The sequence below is a fragment of the Malaclemys terrapin genome, chromosome 13 (assembly GCF_027887155.1).
Source record: "Malaclemys terrapin pileata isolate rMalTer1 chromosome 13, rMalTer1.hap1, whole genome shotgun sequence".
NCBI classification, from domain to species: domain Eukaryota; kingdom Metazoa; phylum Chordata; order Testudines; family Emydidae; genus Malaclemys; species Malaclemys terrapin.
In genome coordinates, this window is record NC_071517.1 from 2,202,224 (window position 1) to 2,222,692 (window position 20,469).

Sequence of the window (20,469 nt, forward strand, 5' to 3'; positions counted from 1 at the left end):
CATGCATTAACAATACATAAGATATCTAAATAGATGTATAGCTAAACTTGTAATGGTTCTGGGACTGGTTCCTTGCTTGGGGCTTACTGCAGTTACAATACATTGTGGTAGTTGTTTGTTTCACAAAAGGGCATGATCCTCATCTGTGTGAAATGGGTTTGTTTGCCATGTTCACCAAAGCCCATATTTTAAATAAAGCTGCTAGTTAAATACTAAAAATTGGGAGAAGGAGCGTAGTCTTTAACGAATCCTTTTTCTTGTAGAACTAAGTGGTATCCTGTATATCTCTAATTTCATGCAATTCTCTTGTGTATGATATTCCATAACTGTGTGGCTTTGTGGGAGGGAGGAGGTGGTAGAGAGAGAATCCACATTTATTTAAGATCGACAGAAGGCTACATTGCACGGGTGTAAGTAATGGTGCCAGGGAGTGGGGAGCCAGGCCTGTATGAGTGCCAGGATCCAAACAGGCCCCTCATCCCACAGAATGTACTGGTACTTAGAGGCAAGTGTCCTGGATGTCATAAATAGGTCAAGTTACACTGAGGGTAAAGGCAGGATTTATGTACTTGGGAGAGAGGAGTCAGTACTAAATAGCTGACTTTTTCTAGAGTGTTAAAATGGAGATACACACACAGTTCTGAAAGCAGAGGATGTTTGGAAGGCCAGTTTCTTATTTGGTGCTTGACAGGAATTACAGTAACTGAGGTAATAACTTGACTGACACTCAGAGGAGATCTTACATGGACAGGAAAGCAAGCTATAGCACTGGGATTAGTGGGTTAAGTTCTTTAACTCTGTGGATGCTGGCATTTATAAATTTGTAATGCTAATTGTGTCTGTCTTGGATTGTCACCTAGTGTTTGGAAATACTTTACATTTAGGCTGTCTCTACACTGCAGACCTTACAGCGGCACAGTTGTACCTCTGTAGCTGCGCTGCTGTAAGGTCTCCTGTGTAGCCCCTCTATACTGGTGAGAGAGAGCATCTCCCACTGCCATAGCGCTGTCCACACCGGCGCTTTTGTTGGTGAAACTTTTGTTGATCGGGGTGTGTTTTTTTTCACACCCCTTACTGACAAAAGTTTGACCGACAAAAGTGCCAGTGTAGACATAGCCTTAGATTTGTTTACAGTTGTGCCTGTCAGCATTTTCTTCACACATTATAGAGGTCAATATTTTAAATAAAGACATGCCAAAAAGACACTAAAAAGCAAACCTTGTTAAAAAAACAAACAAAAACCAAACCCAAAATAAGCTCCACTCCATTATCCCTCTTCCCTCTCACCTCTCTCCCCAAAAGCTTAGGAAAACAGGTAACTCCTTGTGCTTAAGACTGGCTTTGTCTACACTGGACTTTCATTGGTAAAACTTTTGTCATTCTGGGGTGTGAACTCTCTCTCCCCCCCCCCCCCCCCCCGACAAAAGTTTTACTGACGAAAAGTGCTGGTGTGAACAGCACTTTGTCAGCGGGAGAGTTCTCTCCTGCCAACGAAGAGCGGCTACACTAGCTGTAGTGGCACAGCAGTGTTGCTAAAAGGTGCCTAGCGTAGACGTAGCCTGAGTTGGTTGTAGTCTGTTATTCCCTGCAAGTCACTGTAAACTGCATTTTACATTATTTTAACTTGTTAATTTAGTGCTTATGTAAGGTGTTAGACTGATAGCACTAGAAAATGAAATTGTTTTACTGCAGAACTGATGTCACAGTGGCATTGAAAATTTCTTGCACACTCATGTATCTCAACCTGTTTTGCAGAGGCCACTTCTAGGGATGAAGGAAGTTCAGTCTCCATGCTCAATGGGCTACTGTGTCTCTGGGAACCTGGACTTGAAGGGGTCTATGTCACAAGTGAAAAGGAGTCTGGAGTCCCACTGTCTCTAGTGGATTGTTCTAGTGGATTTCCCAGTGCTCATAAAACCACCATGGGGGCTCTGCTTTGCATGATTGGCAGCCCCTACTGAAGGGAACCAGTATTGTTTCAGAGGGGAAATTAGTAGCGCTTCCTAGGGAAAGCTTTTTGTAACCAGTGGTATCAGTCCTCTTTATTGAGCACAAAACATTACCCAAACAATTAAATTAATGATAAAAAAGGGAATCCAGGATAAGAGAGAAAACACTTTTTTGTGTGTGCACCAAAATATCTGTGGCTGTTTATACTATAGAAAAGTCGAAGGTGAACATAAGACATGGTGCTGGATTTTGCTCATATAAGTGCATTATGATCCTACTGTAGTAAATCACTGTAGCTCATTAATATAAGCAAGTCTGCATTAGTCATACACCATCACACTTTTTGTTAGTAAGAATGAACAATCGAGTTATAATTTACTTGAATGTTAATTAAAAAGCGATTAAGCTGTAATGCTGCTTGCCTTCTCACTGGCATGGTCATCAGACAGTGGCGCATGGGAGGCTATTATTATTGGCAATACTGGGAGCTGGGAGAGACATTATTAACTGACTTGTTTCTGAATAACAAAACACTAAATCTCTGGTATCAGGGTGGGAGATGTTTCCTGCACTTCTAGTTTTCCCTCCTCCTTCCTCTATTTACCGTTAATTGTCATCACCCGGATAGTGGATAAAAGGATAAACTTTTTGCTGTAAGCCTTTCTGGTGAAGTGTGTTTTTAGGTGACAATGGCAATCTAGTGTTAATACTGAAGAGGTAAATATGGAGTGTAACATGGGTCACAAAAGCATAAGATGTCAACATCTGTTCTAGCAGAGAAACAAGCATGAAACATGGATCCAGTGGTTTTAAGGGCAATAGTTGTTATTACCCTCATCTAGAATGACCCACCTGCATAACATGGGCTATAGAACTTTATCCAGGGATTCCTATATAAAGATCAGTAATTTGTTGCTGAAAAATGTTCCATTCTCTATCCCTAAATGTGTTTTTGGCAATATGGCTGTATTTGTACTGGGGGTGTGTGCTTTTTACTCCCGGTGCTTATAACATTCTTCGTTGGAGCTGACAGGCAGGGTGCAATAGATTTATTGAAAATAAATAAATAAAAATAAAACACCCCAGAGCCACCTTATACCAAGAAGTACTTCCTTTCCTTAGAGCTAAGCATTGTTTTATTACATTGAAAATATTTTCAAGGAAATTAAACTATTTTTTAATAATCTTGTAGTAACCAGTTCTCAGCTTGGGAACGATTCTGTCAGATGAGTCTTCAGAAAGTAAATGCATTGATGATATAGATGATAAAATAACTCTTTATTACTAGTAGTGCTAGTTGCAAATGAAATATCACATGTATTCTACCTTGAATTAAGGGAATATTTAAAAAGCCTTGCATAGTAAGAAACTCTTGATAGAGGTGTGGAAACAGAAGCAGATCAACAGTTGATTCAGATTTTTGACTGTGATGAAATGGTTTAGTTGACATTTGTCAGTGATGTATAAAAAAGGTCACCACTATGTTTGCTTGGAACCTGATTGAAGGGAACATTTTAGAAAAATTCTTGAAACTTTTTTTTCCTCTGCATGCGTAAGGAATGAGAAGACTTCCACCCTTGTTCTTGTATCAAAGGAAAGGGGACATTCACTTAAATGTGAGGGTAGCATATGCAGTGCATCAAAATGGAGCTACATCTCAAATGTATGTGAAAGGTGGAATTGCTGAAAAAGGAGTCACCTGCTAGATGAGCAGGTCTTTCTACAGAGAGTCTAAAACACAGGAGCCATGGCACAGGAGCCAGCAAACAGAGCTGAAAACAGCTGAGAAGGAGGAGGGAAGAGGAGAAGGGATCCAAACCCCTGTTCCTTAGGGGCAGCAAGTCAGTTCTTGAGAGAGAGAGAGTGTGTTTTGCTTGCTGATTTGTTTTCAGTTTGAAAGTCTGGTAGGGAGCAATGTGTTGTGAGAGAAGCAGAGCCTTTGATCACATCTGAACCTTGATTGGGGGCCCTTGCAAAGGAAATTCAACCCAACTGTAAAAGGTTCTTTAGCCATGTAAATAAAAAGAAAACAGGGAAAGACTCAATGTTTAGTGGTCCCACATCTTATGTGGTGCAGACTAGGTGTTGGGCAATACCTAGATTATCTTTAAACAAATACTTTACCTCAATTTTTAATAAGGGTAACTAGGAGCTTGGGGCAGTGGCATGGTGGCTAATGGGAACAAGGATATGGAAGTACAGGTGACCACTTCTGAGTGGAAGCCAAACTCAAACAGCTTAATGTGACCAACTTGGGGGTGGAAGGGATGGATAAACTCCATCCAAGAACATTAAAGGAACTGTCACATGAAATTGCAAGCCCAATAGCAAGGATTTTTAATGCTCCATAAACTTGGGTCATATCCCATGACTGGAGAATTTGAAAATATAGTACATATTTAAGAAATGGGGGTGAGGGAGAAGTGATCTGGGAAACTACAGGCCCTTTAATTTGACCTCAGTTGTATGCAAGGTCTGAGAACAAATTTTGAAAGAGAATATTTAATGACATTAGTTAATGTTAATTGGGATAAATTACAGCAGGATTTTACAAAAGGTAGATTGTGCTGCACCAACCTGATTTTTCTTTGAGAAGCTAATAGATTTTCTAGATAGAAGAAATGCAGTAGATCTAATCTAGTGATTCTCAAACTTTTGTAGTGGTGACCCTTTTCACACAGCAAGCCTCTGAGTGCAACCCTCCTAATGAATTAAAAATACTTCTTTATATATTTAACACCATTATAAATTCTGGAGGTAAACCAGGGTTTGGGGTGGAGGCTGACAGCTCGCGGACCCCCTCCCATGTAATAGCCTTACGTCCCCCTGAGGGGTCCCAATCCCCAGTTTGAGAAACCCTGATCTAATCTAATTAGAGTTCAGTGAAGTATTTGATGCAGTCCTATGTGGGAATTTATTAGTTAGAGAAGATGGGCATTAATATGAGTATTGAATGGTGGGTAAGAACTGGTTAAAGGGGAGACAACAAAGGGTCATATTGAAAGGTGAATTTGCAGGCTAGAGGAAGGTTAGTAAAGGAGATCCTCAAGGATCGGTCTTGGGACCAAGCTTATTTAACATTTTCATTAATAACCTTGGTGCAAAAAGTGAGAGTGCGCTAATAAAATTTGCAGATGACACAAAGTTGGGAGGTATTGCCAATATGGAGGATTACCGGAATATCGTACAAGAGGATGTGGGTAACCTTGAAAACTGGAGTAATAGAAATGGGATGAAATGTAATAGTTCAAAGTCCAAGCTCATGCACTTACCGGCTAACAAAAAGAATTTTTGATATAATCTGGGGCTGTATCAATTGGAAGCGACAGAGGAGGAGAAAGACTTGGGTGTATTAGTTGATCACAGGATGATTCTGAGCTGCCAGTGTGATGCAGCCATGTAATGAAATCATAGTATGTATCAGGTGAGGTATTTCCAATAGAGATAGGGAAATGTTATTACCATTATACAAGTTGCTTGTGAGACCTGATCTGATGCTAGATCGTCTCAGAGGGTGCTGTCAGCAGGTATTCTTCATAAGGCCCCTGGGAATCTGGAATGTTCGCCTGCTTCAGTCAAAAATACCCCAAAGTTGCCAGCACTCTGTAAGGCCCATTTTTCTTGTCTACCATTTGGATTAGCAGAGTGAAATGCTAGCCAATTTGTTGGGAGTGTTTTGTATGGAGAGCTGTTTTTTGGCAGAAGGGGTGAGCTGACTGAAATTGACATTTGATTTGTAATTTTATAGAATTTGCAGGGTGCTCAGAGACTGCATGGGCACTTTTTTAGGCTCTAAATTGAAATAAAATTGAATTTAAAATACTTTTTCACCCAATGTAGAATGCACCTATGGAACTCATTGTAACATAGTATCATTGAGGCCAGGAGCTTAGAAGATTAAAAACAAATTAGATATTTATATGAATAACGAGAACATCCAGAGTTAGTCAATATTAAACAAAGCAAAAAACCCTCAAAGAGTTTGGAAAGTGAAATAAATCCATTTGCTTCAAGACATAAACCAAACTGTAGCTATTTGGGGGTTCCCTTTAGAGAGCAGTCTGAAATTGTTTGACATTAGATGGGATCAGAAACAGATGTATATAATAAAGATCCTCATCAACATAGGAATTGTCATAATAGATCAGAGGAGTGGTCTATCAAGTTCATTCTTCCATCATTAGCTGTGGTTAGTATCAGCAGCTTCAGAGAGAGGTGCAAGAAAACCTTATAGCAAGATGTTATGGATAATCTGCCCACCAAAACCCATCCCGGCATATTCATGCATGTCCGCTTTTGCACGGTGTACACATTATTTCTCAATTGCAACATTTTGTTTGTTTTTTCCCTTTATTACACAGTTCCTGTCCATATCTTTTCCTCACCATTTACCATGGTACACACTGAGCATTTCTAAGGGTCCTTTTGTCATGGAGTCCCCGGGCAATGCTCTGGAACTGCTCCCCACAAAGCCAGTCAGGACTTTGGGGAGCCTCCTCTTCCATGGAGCAGACTGTCTTCAGGGCAAGAAGCTCACACGGCTTCACCTCCTGGGTTTCTCCTGGGAGCATTCAGCATATGCCCCTCCGTGCGCTTCCCACAGCGAGTCCACCCAGGCGGGGTCCTGGGGAAGCCAGAGGTCCTGCACGCACCCCCACTTCGCAGTCAGAGGTGACTCTTAGCCAGCCAGTAAAACAGACGTTTATTACCTATTCGTATCTCTCTGTTCCTGAGCCCCTTCTAGTTCGAACCGGGGATCACATGTCTTCCGAGGATAATTGCCAGATTACCCCACCGTGCTCATATTCATCTGCTTTGGCTAACTTTAAACCTGGGATCTGTCAAGTATCCCAGATTTTTGAACATGCACTACAAATATTCAAGGGGTCATTCTCAGTGAGGCACGGGCATGCTCTTGGCATGCATGTTCATAAATGGAGTTCAGCAACAAATATATTTGTTCAACTGATCCACATGCATTTAACAATGAATTTGGATTGGACTCGTGTCCCTTATTCCATCCCAGAATAAAAGCTTAATATATAAGATCTCTCTGAAACCTCTGCTTCTTACTTTAAAGTGTGTCATTTCCTCAGGGCTTTTCAACCCTGGGGGAATCTCCATGAAATGCTGATAAGGGAGTCTTGATTGTGCTGTTCCACCTGTGCCCTAGAAAGCACGACTTAATGCTTGTTAATGTAACATGGTGATGGCTAACTTGTACTGCATCCCTGATCACTGCAGTGTTTTTTTTTTTTATCAAGGACGTGGCTCGGGATGCAGTCCAGGAACAGGGAGCCAATTTTCCTGCTAATTTTCTGCAGCAGAGTCTCTAGGATAGAAGCAGGAATCAGCAGAAGCTGTAGAAATTTGATCCTGACATACTGGGTTTTTTGTTTCCTTCCTAGAATGTGTAGTCTCTTAGCCATGTGCTCCAGTTTCTAGTTTTCTTTATAAATTATACATTTATATGGCTCCAGCTTTGCAGTAAGTTTTTTGCCTGCTGTTCTGAATCTTAATGAGCACCCCGGGGATGTGGAGATGCGGGTGGCTTTGCTTCAGACAGGCAAGGGAATGCTGAACACTTCTGACATAAATATAGAGAACCACACTGCCTCTTTTGTTTCCTTTCCCTAGTTTAGGTATTGATATGGAGACGAGAATGGGCAGGAGGGAAGAGCTGCCAAATGCAATTTTTAAGCAGTATTTTTGTCTAACAAAAGCACTAAGTAGCTGGTTTAGTGCTGGTCCTAGGTACTGATAAAGTTAAGATGCTATCGGGTTTGGATTTCATACATTTGCACTGCCCCTTGTGGATATGGAAGCAAGTGTGATGAATGTGCTGCTCGATCAGTTTTACTTTGTTGCTGTCAAATCAACAGCCTTAGGCAAGACTAAGAAGGGCAAACAAGTGGTTTGTTCCAAACTGAAAACATCACGCATCCTATGTAGGTACCACAGACATAGTACCTCAGTATACTTTAAAGCCTCTTTTTGAGGCTTTAATTTTTTTTAATTTAAAACACTTTTTTATATTAGATGTAAGCTATCATGAATATCCAGAATAGGAAAAAAAACCTTTAAAATGTAGTGACACGTCTGTGCTTAATGTAGCCCAAAACTGGCATATTTAATGCAAAAATTAAGTGCATTTTTAAGGTTACATATATAAAAATTGGTATTTCTTAACTCTGTGGAGTTCCAATACTAAGACACAGGAATAGAAAACACTACATAATTTGCTGCTGGAATGTTAATTTCTTAACTTGTTGTTTTAATGGTACAAAGTTAGTCTTGCTTTAGTACAGTTTTAAAATTCAATTTCCTTGTTTGTGTTCTTTTGAAAAAGTGGGGGGGGGGAAGAAGAATCAGGAGCTGCTTAGCTTACATAGTTTATGGGTTTTGCACGCTTTATGAGTCGAGCTGGAAGTTCCTCATATTGAAAAATGTGCCCTCAGTAAATGGTATGTGGGGAGAGTGCATCTTCGTGCACGCCTGTAGGCTTCAGGAAATCAACATGAGGTTTAGATAGCCATGTTTTTCAGTCAAACCATTTTTTTCAATCCAAGACACTAGACTTTGTTTACAAACAGAATATTTGAAAATTCTGGCCTGAATCCTTACCCCTAAAGCACTGAGTCTAGGGACCCAATCCCACAAACAGTTAAGCACATGTATAATTTTATCCATGAAAGTAGGATGGGGGCCTAAATTAGAACAAAAACAAGAGATGGCAACTTGGGAGCAGGTGACCAAGGTGAAGACAATATTGATCCTAGCATTTCTGTCGAGGGTAAAATGCACTTCTTGAAGATTTGACACTTGCATAGTATCTTAAAGATGGTATCTGCAGAAGTACAGCAGCAAGATGGGGCATTATTTCAGCTGTGAAAGAAGGAAGAGTAATCCCCAATGAACTGCCAGCACTTCCTGCAGCGCCTGTTTTTCCTTGGTGATCTCCCAGCCAAATAGTGGCCAGGCCTGACCCAGGGGAGTGTTGAGATCACTCCCTGAGGTACCTTTGGCTGCACCATGTAATCTGGTTAGCTTGAAAAGTTTTTGGTTTTGTGTTATTACAAAACAGAAAGTGCTTTATTTCTTTGACTTTTTTTGTAACACATATTGCTTTGAAGGTTTGTAATTCAGTTCTGGTGCAGTTATTGCGTTAGGATTAGATGTTCAGTCATGTCAGGTTACTTGCAAGGAGGCTGCTTTTTAAAGGAAAGTGAAATAATGATGAGTGCAACTCTAGGATCATTATTGTATGCATTGTAGTCGTAGCCATGCCGGTCCCAGGATATTAGAGACAAGGTGGATGAGGTAATATCTTTTATCGGACCAATTTCTGTTGTTCTTCACCAAACAAGGAGCCTCCACCGGAGAAGTAGATAGCATCATGGAACGGGTCACCCGAATACCCAGAGAGAACCTGCTTCAATATATAAATAAAACCTCCTTTGACTGCACACCTCCAATTGTCACCTATCACTCTGCACTGGAACCCCTACAGGGTATCCTCAAACAGCTACAACCAATACTGGAAAAAAATCTTTCCTGAACCTGCATTTCTTGCCTTCAAACACAACACCCCCCACCCTCCCAATCTCTCCAAGCTCACCAGATGCAAGCTCACCATAGACCAGGACACCAACGGAAAGGGATGATACCAAGCTGCGAGGGATTGCAAGTGCTTTGGGGATAGGATAGGATTAAAATTCAAAATGATCTGGACAAACTGGAGAAATGGTCTGAAGTAAATAGGATGAAATTCAACAAGGACAAATGCAAAGTACTCCACTTAGGAAGGAACAATCAGTTGCACACATACAAAATGGGAAATGACTGCCTAGGAAGGAGTACTATGGAAAGGGATCTGGGGGGTCATGGTGGATCACAAGCTAAATATGAGTCAACAGTGTAACACTTTTGCAAAAAAAGCGAACATCATTCTGGGATGTATTAGCAGGAGTGTTGAAAGCAAGACATGAGCAGTAATTCTTCTGCTCTACTACACACTGATTAGGCCTCAACTGGAGTATTGTGTCCAGTTCTGGGCGCCACATTTCAGGAAGGATGTGGGCAAATTGGAGAAAGTCCAGAGAAGAGTGACAAAAATGATTAAAGGTCTAGAAAACATGACCTATGAGGAAAGATTGAAAAAATTGGGTTTGTTTAGTCTGGAAAAGAGAAGACTGAGAGGGGACATAACAGTTTTCAAGTACGTAAAAGGTTGTTACAAGGAGGAGGGAGAAAAATTGTTTTTCTTAACCTCTGAGGATAGGACAAGAAGCAATGGGCTTCTTTAGGACAAATGCAGCAAGGGAGGTTTAGGTTGGATATTAGGCAAAACTTCCTGTCAGGGTGATTAAGCACTGGAATATTGACTAGGGAGGTTGTGGAATCTTCATCATTGGAGATTTTTAAGAGCAGGTTGGACAAACACCTGTCAGGAATGGTCTAGAGAATACTTAGTCCTGACATGAGGTGGGGGCACTGGACTAGATGACCTCTCAAGGTCCCTTCCAGTCCTATGATTCTTTGATTCTAAAGTGGCACCAGACCCTTTCAGAACAACAGATGCAAAACCTGCAGACATATCTCCACCACTACAATGATCAATGCAGGGATTTGGAGCAATCAAATTTTTGAATTGCTCTGCTCCAGCTCCGGGCATAAAACCCACTGCTCTGCGCTCCAGCTCCAGGCTCCGCTCCAGAGCCCTGGATCAATGTTCCCACAATACACCTTTCAATGGATCCCTCACATGTCTATCACAACATTTGATATACCTCATCCAGTGCATGAAATACCCCAATAACAACTATCTGGGTGAAACCAGACAATCACTACATTCTCAAATGAGCGCACAAGAAAATAAGACAAAAAAACCCTATCCATTGTGGGTGACTTTTCACAAAGCAATCACTCTATATCTAATCTATCAGTCCTTATCCTCAAAGCAAAGGAAACCCGCACAACACTTTCAAAAGACGATCCAGGGAGCCTGAATTCATTACTCGGCTAGACATCAAGAACCATAGACTGAACAGTGAGATTGGATTTATGGCTTATTACAACAACCTGTAACCCACTGACTTCTTCCTTTTGTCCTATGACTGCAGAGGTGTTATCAGGCCATTCTACCTTGAATGGTCCCTTAGAATATATGCTAACTACTCATGCTAAACAATCTGTTCCACCTTGCATTTAGCTGTTGCACTTGGAGTACCTTTCTCAGACCTGAAGAAGAGCTCTATGTGGCTCCAATGCGTGTCTCTTTTATCAACAGAAGTTGGTCCAATAGAAGATAATACCTCACCCATCTTGTCTCTCTAGGACTATTAGTCATAGGTAGCTGCATAAGGGTTAATATCAGAAAAGTTCCATTAAGGTTCTCAAATTTATTTGAGAACTTGTCAGATGTGGTGGAGTCTTTAAAATTCCTTTATAGTTCATCTTTAAAAATAATTAAAAATTCCAAGTCCTTCCCAGAATATGTATTCTAGAGTTCTGGGGGCTTCCCTCTCTCCACACGCTCCAAAAGCTGGAGACAAACTGCTAAAGGGTAAAGAATGCATTTCTGCTATAGGTAATATCCCGAACTCTGCTCCTGAAAGGTGTAATATTTAAAAAAAACAAAATTTTCATTTGTATGTTTCACTTTTTTAAAAGGTACATTGACACCTCCAATACACCCTCTTTTTAAAGAGAGCACTTTAAAGTGTACCTCAGATTGCCAACACATATTAAAGGTCTTAAAAACCCCCCAGCTAAACAAAAAACCCACCTTCTAGCCCACTGATTTTTTTATTTTTTTTGTCTCTTGCTTGAGTGGTCACTTAAGGCAGGGTTTACGATATTCTGTTATTGATCTGGAATCTTGAATAGTGTGTTCACATTACTTTTTAATAAAGCATTTCAGTTAGACATTGACTAATCCAGGATGCTTGGCAGAAATCTATTGGCATCTGATCTCCATAATGTACAGCAGTATGGGCCCTGGAAATGAAGAAATCTTAGTAATGCAAGATTTAAGTAAAGCTTTATTAAATCTCTTCTGAGAACTGGAGGGAGCCTGCTGGATGTTTATGAGAATTCAGTGAGATTGCAGATTAACAAAGTAAGAATTAACGCAGTTCTGCTGGAACAAAAAGAGAACTTTCATAGCTTTCTTATCTCCAATTTTTCTTCCCACTCTTTTCTTCCCACTTAACAGAATGCTTAAAATGTTGCTTGTTAAGGATGGATTAACAAAGCTGAACTTGAACTCTTTGTGAGAGTTATAGAGTAGCAATGAGAATTACAGCATCGGTAATAAGTGAATTTTTTCACTAAGCATTATTATCTTCTCTTGTTTCTAGATGAAGACTGTTAGCGTTGCCTTAGTTTTGTGCCTAAACGTAGGTGTTGATCCTCCTGATGTGGTGAAGACAACTCCCTGTGCGCGTCTGGAGTGCTGGATAGGTAAGCTTATTGAATATCTTTGGGAGCAGTTTGGAAATGTTGCTTAGTCTCATTAATGTTCAGGTGTATGAGCTCATTGCAACCCCACCATTATGTTTCTCCTGGGCTAAAGGTAGGTTGAACAAAAGAAAACCTGTGACATCTGATTTGAATATGTCTGTGTAAATAAGTCCTTGCCTACACTACACAATTAGGTCAACGTAAGCTGCCTTGTGACAACCTAGCTGTGGAAGTATCTTTACTTAAGTCTGGCTCCTGCGGACGTAAGTGCCTTTCTATGCTGATTTAATAAAACCACTTCCCCGAGTGGCATAGAGTTATGGTCGATGTAATTAGGTCGACAGTGTCAGTGTAGACACTGTGTTGCTTACGTTGACTGTAAATGGCCCCACACTGGCAATTCAATCGATACAAGTGCTTCTGATAAGGATGCACACTACCAACATAAGGAGCCAAGTGTGCACACAATTGCGGTGGCTGGATGCCGATATAAGTTAAGTTGACACAATTTGGTAGTGTAGAGATGGCCTTAGGCAGTTATTTCCCCAACAGTATGTGCTGTGGTATGCACTACTTCCTGGTTTATTCCAAAATGCAACATGTGGAGGTAAAAGATGATTCTATTAGCTGTTTATTTTTTTTAGGCTTGCAAAGAGCCACACGGTTACATTTTAAAAATACCATGTCCTACAAAACTCTTTGGCTATTTTGGATTGGGGGGTGTGAATTTAGAAGTTAAGGATCCTTCCCAGAAACCGTCCTGCTGACAGCCCTTACTCTTACAAGTGTTTGCTTCATTATTGTGGTGGTGGATACTTGTCCCTGGTCTTTTAATTGAAAATGGGGATTTCCCCCATGTTTTGGGGACAAAAGTTAGATTGCTGTCAAATTCGTCTGGTACTAATAATGTTGGGATGTGATTATTTCTCATGTGCAAGCTGTCTAATAGCTGTGTGTTTTCAGTAAATGAAACCTAAAGTCATGCCATCTAGAACATGCAATCTTGGGGCTTACAGCAGACTGAAGCAAATTCTCCATTGTACAGAGTTCCTGGTTTTCAAAATTGGCTTTCTCTTGTTCCCACCCTCACTGAAACTGGTATTCAACTTTTCTAACCAAAGATGTTAAAAATGCTGAAGATGTTAAAGTAGTTAAAAAGCACTGAACGTGCACCCACAAATGTATCCAAATGCAACAGATGTATTTGGTAGAATGAGCAGTTTGTAGCATTGATTTCTTGAGTGAAATATGAAATTCACCAAAAACTAAATTGGGTGGGGATAGGACAAAATGAAGAACAATCAGGACTCATCCAAATATGATGATTAGTGATTGATATCAGCAAGAAAATTTAGTACAGTTCTTTTGTTTTAATTTAAAATATATAAAGTGCCTTTTACATTTTTTACATAAATTTAAAATAGTCACATAAAACCTGTACTGCAATGTAGTTTTGATATAACAAAAGCCTGGATTATGGTAACAACTTTTGGATATGAAAGAATCCCTTCATAATATTTTAGCCAGATGCAGGTGGAGGGGAAAGAGCCATCCTGGGTAGTGCTGTTATAGGGCCATTTAACAGCAGTTATGGATTGCATTTAGACTCCTATCTTGTGAACTCTAGTAATAGATGGCAGGCACATTCAATCAAAAAGTCAGATGCAGTTCTTATCATGCCTCCTGGACATTTCCCTGAAACGATCAGAATTGCTTTGGTATTTGCTATCTAGCCTTCATTCATCACCTCCTAATGTCAACCAGACATCAAGGAAGTCATAAAGAGCTAGGTGTCGTCATCATCATCAGGTACCTTATCCTGTGCTTCTTCACTAACCCTCCTACAAGCCCAGTGTAAACATTGCACAGGAAGGGAGACGAACTAGACCCCCGGATGAGCAAATGCCACAAACTACCCTCTGGAAATTCTGCTCGAGGACAAACTGAGCCATCCAAGAGGAGCACCACCCACTTGTGATGTGGTCTGCTAGCAAGTCAACACCAGTTGATGATTGATGGTGTCCACATTGTGTTTGCATGTTGTAGTCCATAGTGTTGCTGATACGTTAGAGTTAATACTATTATTTTAAAGCTAAGAGGCTTATTGATAAAATAAGACATTTTAAGGGCTGTACTATAACTGCCAAGGCCCACCGCTTTGAATGTGCTTGTGAATTGTTCTGTAAGATGATTCTGTGGACTATCCCTTGCTGCTGTGGCGGTTTTATCCAGATACCTTTGGTGCTCAGCTAATAAATTAAAAAACATGGAGTCTAAAGCATGATTAGGTAATTCTTCCTGCAGTCTGTTCCCTTTGCCTTCCTTGAATCTGTTCCATGTATCTCCCTGGAATGAGAGTTGAAGGAAGCATGCAGTTATGAATTCTAGCAAGGTGAGGGATTGGTGTGCATCTCTCTGGTAATTTGCCCTCAATGAGCAGAGAAACATGGCTGAACTTGTTTTCTATTTGTCTTCGTGAAAACTAAGGTTAACCATTAGGCTTCTACTCCAGGTAATACACACAGTTTCCATAATGCTTCCTCTCCTTTCTAGAGGAATGACACCTGTCCTTTCTTCTTGATTTGTTGTGCTTTATGGTCAGACATTAAATGCCACAACAGTAATGAAGAAAATGCCATTCTAGAAGATGCATGCCCTGTAGCATGGGAAGAAAAATCTCTGTTTAAAAGTGGTATAAATGAGCCGAATGCTGAACAGGGGGAAATGAATTCTACAGAAATCTCTTTTTATATATACCACCTAATAGAAGTTGTGCATCAAAGCAAGGCAGGAATATGTCGAGAGGTTTGTCAGGGCCTTTGTTTAGAAATGCATTAAGTAGAAAGCTGTGCTTGATGTACATAAAGAAATGTCCATTTTCGTCCATTTATTTAAAATGTCAGAGCACGTGTCTGTAAAAGTCACAAGAAAATGAAAGCGTTTCTGCTTGAGCTCTTTATCCCTCGTCCCTGCCAAAAGTGCTGCAGCCATGGGGACCGCCATGCAAACTGTAAAATTATAATTGCTACAGCCTTTATCAGCTTTAGTTGTTGGTCTTATTTTGTAACTAAATGGAAAGATTACGGCCTCTTCCCTATCTCAGTAAAGAGAAAATGTAATATATTGACTTATTCCTGTATAATAAATCAATAACTGAAATTATAAAGAGGTCCTTTTTATCTCTCCACAAATGCCACTCCCTGTGCACATTGCCATCTAATTATCAAATTCTGCCAAGGCTATTGCTATTTTCAAGCTTTGGTATGAGATTTGATAATGTCAGTCCTATTCTTGTCCAGCATGAAGTCCTCTAGAAGGCACAGGTTAGCTCATAGCAGCCTTCAGAATGGGTGAGTAAACTTTTTAAAAAGTTACTTACTGAATGTGCCTTTTCTAGTCTCCCTGGTTTCCAACCTCAGGTTATTAACACCTTCATTGGCTGGTTTTATAGAGTGGCACCAAGTTCATTATTTTTGTACAAGGCTCTGAAAGGGCCTCATTAAAAATGCTAGTACGCTGAGGCATTCCAAAGCCCACAGTACACATTTCTTCACCAAGTGAAACTGAAGTATTGTTCATTAGGCTTTTTATGCATTTTAATAAATTCAGCTCGAACTGTTAAGTAATCCTGTACAATTGCCAGTGTGTTTTGTTTTTTAATCATAGGGGTATTGCAGTAGCACCTTTGTATAGTTAACTTGCTATCAGTATTTCTATGATGAAGTCTGAGGGGCTTTTGAAGATTTATTATTCACCAGTTCCAAAGGGCTTGTGGTTGAAACTTGGCTTAAATGGCAAGAGACCTAGTGCAGTTTTTCTACAATTTGCTTGTTTTCAGAATAGTGGCAAAAATACATTGTTGCAGTTTAAAATAGAGGGTTTTTTTGTCTAGAGACTATATTGGTGACTGTTGGAACTGCAGGTTCATTAGTGCATTAAAGGAGATTTTGCGTTAAAGGACTGATCTTCCCCAAAGAAATAAATGGCTAAACTTCCATTAATTTCTGAATAGGGCCCTATCAAATTCAAGGACCATTTTGGTCAATTGCACGGTCATAGGATTTAAAAAATCATAAATTTCATGATTTCAGCTATTTAAATCTGAAATTTCACGGTTTTGTAATTGTAGGGGTCCTGACCCAAAAAGGAGTTGTGGGGGAGGGGGTCCGCAAGGTTATTGTGTGTGGGGGGGGCGGGGGTTGCGGTACTGCTACCTTTACTTTTGTGCTGCTGGTGGTGGCGCTACCTTCAGAGCTGAGCAGCTGGAGAGTGGTGGCTGCTGGCCGGGAGCCCAGCTCTGGAGGCAGAGCCGCCACCAGCAGCAGCGCAGAAGTAAGGATGGCCTGGTATGGTGCTGCCTGCGGAGCTGGGCCCTCAGTCAGCAGCAGCCACCACTCTCTGGCCACCCAGGTCTGAAAGCAGCAACACAGAAGTAAGAGTATGGTATGGTATTGCCCCCCTTACTTCTGCGGGGTGCTGCCTTCAGAGCTGGGCACCCAGCCAACAGCCACCGCTCTGCAGCTGCCCAGCTCTGAAGTCAGCGCAGAAGCAATACCATGACCCCCCTAAAATAATCTTGTGACCCCCTCCCCCTCCGCAACTCCCTTTTGGGTCAGAACCCCCAATTTGAGAAATGCTAGTCTTCCCCGTGAAATTTGAATAGTATAGGGTAAAAGCACACAAAACACTAAATTTCATGGTGGGAGACCAGATTTTGACACATTTTTCATTTCCGTGAATTTGGTAGGGCCCTATTTGTGAAGCAAGGCTTGACCTTAGTTTATGTAGATAGCTCTTCTTGGATAAAACTGAATGGGAGAGCCCATGGATTTTCTTCTCTTTGTATCTCTCCTAAAATCTCAGTCCGAAAAGCATTAATGATTCACCTCCCAAAATGCTTAAGAAATAAACCTTTCTATGAAGAAAAAAATGGTATATTTAAACTTTAGTGTTGATTTTTGGTATATACTGCTACCCTGCTGCCCACCTTGGCAACTGTTTGTGTACACTGTTGACATCCTGCCTGCCATTTGACCTTGACATCTTGGCCAAGTACTAGTTGAAGTGGCAACAGAACCTAAATGTGCGTTCCATCTCACCAGCCGGTTATCTCATTTACAGCTACAGAGCCTTCTGAACAATCAGCCAATCGTTTTTGAACTGTACCCTACTTATTTGGGGATGAAGCCTGACTGCTCTCTGTCCTTTCAATAACACATCAAGAAGACGTGCTAAAATCCAGTTGAGATTCACACTGCTCCGCGGGCTTGCCAGCTACTCATGGGGCTTTAGTGCTGCACCCTTATAGACATCTACCAATGTCCTCATTATTGCGTCTGCTGAATACTGTGCAGCAGCTTGGGGCTCCAGTAGTCATTGTGACAAGTTGGACTCAATCAACCCTGCCCTTTGTATCCTTACTTTTGCCACGTGGACAGTTCCAGTCTCCTACCTTCCACTCATGGCTAGTAGTGCTCCCACTGGTGGTTAAATGTGAAGGCAGAGCCCTGGCCACAGTATTGTGTGCAGCCAATTGTTCAAACAGCTTACTTCACAATTTCATCTCAAAGCCATATCAAAAACACTGGTTGAAGTCAGGTGCCGCTTTACTGAAATAGTTGAGCCTCTCAAACGGTATGTTGGACACAGCCTTTCTAAGGAACAATGGCAACAGGTGATATGGGACTATATTTTGGATCTCTGGTGCATTTCTTGGCAGATAGACAACTCAGATTTGTGTCTCCTAGTCTCTCCGGATCAGATTGTGTATGCCCCTCAGAACAATCGTATGAATCAAAAGATCCTTCTTGTTCTAACAGGAGATGTTGTGGTCGCAGGTGGTTTAACTTGCATATCTACTGTTGGGGCTTCCTGAGCTCCGGGCTCAAGAACAAACAATGTGCCATCTGGTTATGGACTGCTCTATCATCTTGTTGGTGGAGGGTGCACTTGATGGTTCCAGATGCTGCTGCTGTGATACATCACTTTCTTAACATCTAGTTCGTTGTTTTTGCTGTTAGAAGCCATATGCCAGAAAAAGCTTTTGGTCTGTTAAGAAAATCTCAATAACCAATAAAAAAAAACCTTAGCTTCTCCCATACTGTATAAAGTGGTGTTATTCTGGTGCTGGAGGTATGCAATGGAGTATTTATGCTAAAGAAAACATTTAAAAGAAATATGACTTCATCAATTTTATGAACCTTGCTTTTTTAATCAATAAGATTCTACATTAAACTGGCCAGTACTAGCTTCTAGATTCTTGATACTCATTGTGGCCAATTACACAGCTCTGGGCTTTGAGTAAAGCAGAAAAAGAGCAGCTGAAATTGTTCAGTATGTTGGAACAGTGACTCTCCAGTGTCTAGGGAGATGAACTTTGTGCTCAAAAGTATAAAAAGCTTTAAAAAGGAGTTAATCAAATCTCTGTTGATAAACCAAGTATTTCCAAGTATTAATATAAAATCTAGGTCCTCTCACTGCCATTGTCCCCCTCCATCCCCACCCCCCGGGATTGGTGTATTTTTTTATTGTTATCGGCTCATATTTATATTTAAAAACCTAAAGTTACACCTCACATTTTTCCTAAGAAGATTTTGACTTCCCACTTTGAGAAAAAATGTTCTTATTGCAAGTTATTGCAGACATTGCTGCTCTTCAATTCTGTATAACAGTAGATAAACCTGGGGTCAATTCCTATGGATACTGCCCTTAGGTAACTATGGTGAAAAGCTTTGTGAATGAATTTGAAACTGATGGTTTTACCTTTAAAATAAATATCTTGAATCCTGAAAGAAGCCTGTTTTAGAATATCATGAAAATATTTTATCACATGCACTAGCTGGGAGGCTGAAAGTGAGGAAAACTTTATTCTCTCTTACAAAGGTTGTGGATCATACTTCGGCACAAATAGTGACTACCCAGACCATTATATTTTGTCATCTGAGTTCATTTTGAACTTGACAGAAACCTAGCCTGGAGTAAGTGAAGTTGGGTTATGGAGTCAAATACTCATTGAGGTGGATGATTTTTTTTTTTTTTTGCCTTGTGCAAAAGCAGGTAATTTAGTAGTGATCAAAAATACTCATTTATGTTTTCTATTTCTAGATCCTCTGTCAATGGGTCCTCAAAAAGCTCTGGAAACGATTGGTGCAAATTTACAAAAGCAGTATGAAAACTGGCAGCCCAGGGTAAGTGGGTGTATTTGTTCTTGACTTTCCCCACAGTACCTGTCCCCGTAGACCCGATACTATTATGGGATAAACTGGCTTAGGTTAAAAAGGAAGCTGTGCATCTATTATATAATTGAGTGATCTCGCAGCCTCCATTGCTTGCCTGTCCATTCTCGTGGACAGACTCTTGCAGCTCTCAAACTCAGTTAGCTTTGTGCTTCATGTCTCTCTTGGCTAATGCTTTGTTTAACCATGGCAAGGGTAATTGTTCAAACTCTAGATGCTACATTGATATATTAATTTTTTTTATTATTACTGGACTTTTTGGAGAATTTTAGACCTTTTTTGCAAATCATGGTCTCTTTTCTGTGGTGATAATGTTCTTGGTACATTTCTGCAACCTCAGCTAGTTGGAATGTGTAACTATCGGCTCCCACGTAGTATTGCATTTCTTAATGTTTTAGATGGAACAAACTAATAATCTTGTAAGGCCTGTAGCTAATAGATGTTCCGGTTTTGTTGAGAGAGGTACTTTTAGGGTTCAGTCACTGACTGTTAACTCTGCCTAATGCATTGGTTCTCAACCTGTTTACCATTGTGTGCCGCGTATGCAGCTCTCAGTGTTATGTGGGGTGCATCTACACTATATACACATACACATACACATACTAGTGGGCTGCGGCTTGAGAACCACTGGTCTAATGTATGGCAGGCATATATTTTTGAAATGAAAATGTAATGAAGACTTGATCCTAATGCCATAAAGCAGGTGATAAATAGCCAGCAGCTTACAGGTGTCTTTTCATTCCTTACTTTAAAATCACTTTTGAACCTTTGGTAAATTTCTTCGCTTCCTGATATTTCAATCTTCAACATTTTAGGAGCC

At 40.6% G+C, this 20,469-nt stretch overlaps 1 protein-coding gene across 2 annotated transcripts in view; it reads left to right on the top strand.

Moving 5' to 3' along the window:
- RPTOR (regulatory associated protein of MTOR complex 1) overlaps nucleotides 1–20,469 on the top strand; it is a 293,281-nt gene that overhangs the window by 34,268 nt on the left and 238,544 nt on the right. For both annotated transcript variants that reach the window (XM_054047579.1, XM_054047580.1), the window contains exons 2-3: nucleotides 12,312–12,414; nucleotides 19,519–19,601. In XM_054047579.1, coding sequence (XP_053903554.1) covers nucleotides 12,312–12,414; nucleotides 19,519–19,601 — 186 coding nt within the window. The remainder of the gene's footprint in view (nucleotides 1–12,311; nucleotides 12,415–19,518; nucleotides 19,602–20,469) is intronic.